This window comes from Nicotiana sylvestris, chromosome 7 (genome assembly GCF_000393655.2).
Source record: "Nicotiana sylvestris chromosome 7, ASM39365v2, whole genome shotgun sequence".
Classification (NCBI taxonomy): Eukaryota; Viridiplantae; Streptophyta; class Magnoliopsida; order Solanales; family Solanaceae; genus Nicotiana; species Nicotiana sylvestris.
In genome coordinates, this window is record NC_091063.1 from 59052073 (window position 1) to 59056554 (window position 4482).

Sequence of the window (4482 nt, forward strand, 5' to 3'; positions counted from 1 at the left end):
TTTAAGAGAAAGCTTCAAATAATTGAACATATAATTTTGGAGTCAAACTCAACTGCTTTAACTTCTAATCTTGGTATTTAACTGCTAGATTGATATTTGAAAGAGTTTTTACATGTTGTTTTGCTAGCAATTTTTGTCTCTGAAATTTCAATTGGCCTCTTTTATCTTCCATTTGGATCTCTTCCTTCACACATAGCAATTACAAAGGCCGGATAACCAATAAGTTTAATTTTTATATTTGCAAAGATTCGAATTGGGGGTTCCTCAAGTTTGGAAGATTATGAATTTTTTCAAAAATGATCATATTCAAGAAGTTATGAATAATATGAATATCCATATTATCCACGAATAACCTATTTTTATCCATATTACATATGAGTTGGGTCAGCTAATTGATCCATTTTTATATCACTTGTTTTTAACACGCCCATATCCGGCCCGACCTGCTCACCATCCTAAAGTAAGTCCGCTTCACTGAATATCTAGATTTCAATTGTTCTAGCTGGAAAATATCTTCAACAATTTTTTCACCAAAAAGCAGTTTAGGAAAAGCTACTAACTTCTGAATAACTTATAGATTGCAAAAATTCTGCGGGTAAGTAATATAAGGGGGACGCTTGTTTCTCTCTTTTCTTTTTCTCGATAGGCTGGTATTTGTTTTAACAAAATGTTGATTTCCCCAAATCCTTCATTTCTCTTCTAACAATGAATAGTGAGCCCGTTTGGCCATGCATTTTTTTTCCCCACTTTTTTCGATTTTTTTTTAAAATTAGTATTTGACCATAAAATATCTAATTTTCACTTGAAAATGAATTTTGAAAATTTGAAAAACTCCAGAAAGTTTTTTTTTTTAAATTTTTGCTCAGATTACTCACAAAAATTTAAAAACAACCCAAAATTATATTTATGTCTAAACACAACTCTAATTTTTAAATACCATTTTCATTTGAATTTTTTTTTTTACTTTTTTCGGAATTTCACAAATTCTTATGTGCCAACGCTCACTTAGTTTGCCGTACAACAATATTTTGCTTTTTTTTTTTCAACTGAATTTACTGGTGGCCTCTGTTTCAAAATTTGAAAAACTTTTCAAAATTGATAAACAGTCTTTGAGAAACATTAAAACAAAAATTAGTTGGAACTCTTCAAAAAAATTGAGCAAAGGCCATTTGAGTTCAACTTTAGAAACAGTCGCGAGTTTTCTTTGTAATACATCATCGACTATAAAGGCTCTAATTATTGCGAAAAAATAAAAAATAACCTAATTTGCAACTACTAATCAAAAATTAGCCATAATTTAAAATAATAAAAAATTAGTCACTTTTTCACGTAAAAATCTGAACAAAAAATACCTTTAAAAATTCGGGATATATTTCTCTCTCGGCGCATGTTTGCTTAACCTGCACCATCCATGAAAAAGAGAGTACGGATTCCCTCGCAGAAGGCACTAATGGCCCAGGAAGCTGCATCATATGGAGGAAAATCGGAAATCACCAAAGGAAGAAAGGATCTCAGCCAAAAGGGACAAAGGACAACATGCAAATGTCAAGCGAATCAATAATTGAAGGAATCGCGGACCAAAGCAATGGAACAGTAGATCTACAGAGTGCTGATAAATTAACTCCAAATCAAAGTGCGAATAGTAATCGAAGGATGACATGGGCAGAAGAGGTGGAAGCATAAGTTGAGATGACAACGAAGAGCTCAATTTGGGATAATTTCGACATTATCAAGGTCTCAAACGCAGGGTTCAAACTTGATTTTGTTGAACCACAAAAGCATGGTGAGTTACCTGTTTGTGAAATTGACATAGAGGACATAAGCACCGAAATAACATACTGGAAAAATGCAGTGGTATGCTATGTATTGGGGGCACATCCTCCATTCACGGTATTGAATGGATATATACAAAGGCAGTGGGCAAAGCATGGCATTAATGAAGTAGCGATGCTGAAAAATGGTATTGTATTAGTACATTTTGACACAGAATTGGGTAAGAATGAGGTAATCCAAGGAGGTATATATCACTTTGACAACAAGCCATTCATTGTAAAGGCTTGGAGTCCGGATATGGAATTCACTAGAGAAGAGTTATATACAATACCAATATGGGTGAAATTGCCAGGTTTGGACTTCAAATATTGGAGCCCTAAGGGACTTAGCAAAATTGGGAGTTTGATTGGGAAGCCGCTGATGGTGGACCAAAACACTGAGAAAAAAAGGGGCTCAACTTTGCTAGACTACTGATTGAAGTAGATATTGATACGAAACTACCTGAGAAGGTGTATTTCAGGAATGAGAAGGGAAACCTGGTGGAACAGAGAGTACACTATGACTAGAAACCTACTATATGCAAATATTGCCAGAAGTTTGGCCATGAGGAAGAAAACTGTAGGAAGAAGAACAAACCCCAGCAAGAGTCTCCAAAGAAGCTAGAAGAAGAGAGGCACAATGTAGCAGAAGAGCCAGAGACACAAGGAAGAACAGTAGCAGAAAACAAGAACTTGAAAGCAGCTGAGGTTTCAAAAGAAGCTGGAACAAGTAAAGGAGTTGAAAACACTCGGGGAACGAATCCACAACCTGGTAAAGGTGCATGGATTACTCCCCTGAACCCAAGCAAGCAACAATTAAACCATGGAGTAAAAGATCAGAACAAAAATGCATTCCAAGTACTGAAATGTGCAGAAAATAACAATGAAGGACAGGGAGCCAGTAAAGTTAGAAATGAGGGAGTATTATACCTCTCTCATGCCATGGATAACATGTTATGTTGGAATGTAAGAGGCCTAAATGACCCAAATAAGCAAAGAGAGGTACAAATCCTTTGCAGGAAAGAGGAAGTAGGACTGGTAGGTTTGGTAGAAAAAAAAAGGATTGAGCAGGTGGCAGGCAAACTGTTTGGAGGTTGGGAGTATGTCACCAATCTTGAGCATCATTGTAATGGGAGAATTTGGTTAACTTGGAGGCCAGATCTCTCAGGTAAACCAAATCTCAAGTAATGCACAAGCAATAACTTGTAGGGTGACAAGCAGGAATATAACTTTTACACTAACAATGGTATATGTACATAATGCCAAAGAGGATAAGAGAGTACTGTGGCACTATCTTAATGATATAAGTAGAAGCTGCAATGGACCATGGATCACTATAGGAGATTTTAGTGCAGTGCTTAATATGGATGACAGGATTGGGGGCAACTCAGTAATAGTGAATGAAATCATGGAGTTTCAAGACTGTGTGGAGTCTTGTGGATTGTTGGAATTGCCTCCTAAAGGAAGCAGATACACATGAAGTGACATGCATGAGGAACAAAGGGTGCTATCTAAGATATATTGGGCCTTTATCAATAATGAATGGCTGCTCCAGATGCCTGCATGCATAGCCAACTACATGCCAACAGACATTAGTGACCACTCTCCAATCAAAGTGGAACTACTTAATGCACCTAGAAGAATTAGCAAACCCTTCAAGTATTGTAACATATGGGCAACTCACCCTAAGTTTTTGAAGGTAGTAACAACTTGGCAAAATGTAGAGTCAGGATGTGCTATGCTACAAGTAGTTAAGAAGCTGAAATCATTAAAGAGGAATCTGAAGGAGCTCAACAAGCAACATTTCAGAAACATTCTAACGGAAGCTGAGGATGATAGAACTAAACTAGAGCAAATACAGAAAGCACTGCAGGCTAATCCCAGGGATCAAAATGTGCAAGTACAGGAGAAGGAACAGTATCAAAAGTTTAAAAGATCATCATATCTAGCAGAAGGCTTCTTGCAACAGAGCAGCAAAGCAGCATGGATTCAGCTTGGAGATGATAATTCTAAGTACTTCTTCTCTGTTATTAAACATAGGAGATTAAAATAGTGTATTATACAACTGAAAGATGCTTCAAATGTAATAACCACAACTGAAAGATGCTTCAAATGTAATACCCACAGAGCCAGAAGACATAGCTAGACTATTTGTGGAGTTCTACCAAGAATTACTGGGCAGCAAAGCAACAACTAGAACTAAAGCTTTTAAGAGTTTTTTGAGCAATGGGCATGTATTGACATTTGAACAGCAGATGGAGGTACTTCAATCATACTCTGACAAAGATGTGAAGAAGGCTATTTTTAGCATAGATAGTAATAAGAGCCCTGGCCAGATGGATATGGGAGTGATTTTTTCAAGAAGGCTTGGAGTATTTTAGGGAGAGATGTCACTACTGCTGTACTACAATTCTTAAACAATGGAAGGCTATTGAAGCATATCAATGCAACAAATATCACTATGATTCCAAAGGTCTCTAATCCTGAATATGCAAGCCAATTTAGACCAATATTCTGTTGTAATACCCTATACAAATGCATCTCTAAAGTCCTATGTGAAAGATTGAAACAAGCTCTGACTCACTTGGTGGCAGAAAATCAAGCAACTTTTGTGACATGTAGATCTCTAGTACACAATGTGCTAATCTGTCATGATCTCATAAGACACTAT

General features: G+C 36.5%; 1 protein-coding gene across 1 annotated transcript; it reads left to right on the plus strand.

Moving 5' to 3' along the window:
- The first annotated feature begins 3297 nt into the window (after positions 1-3297).
- Positions 3298-3864, plus strand: LOC138873197 (uncharacterized). Its single transcript, XM_070151638.1, has one exon. It carries the CDS (start codon positions 3298-3300, stop codon positions 3862-3864), a length of 567 nt encoding a protein of 188 aa, XP_070007739.1.
- Positions 3865-4482: the final 618 nt, after the last annotated feature.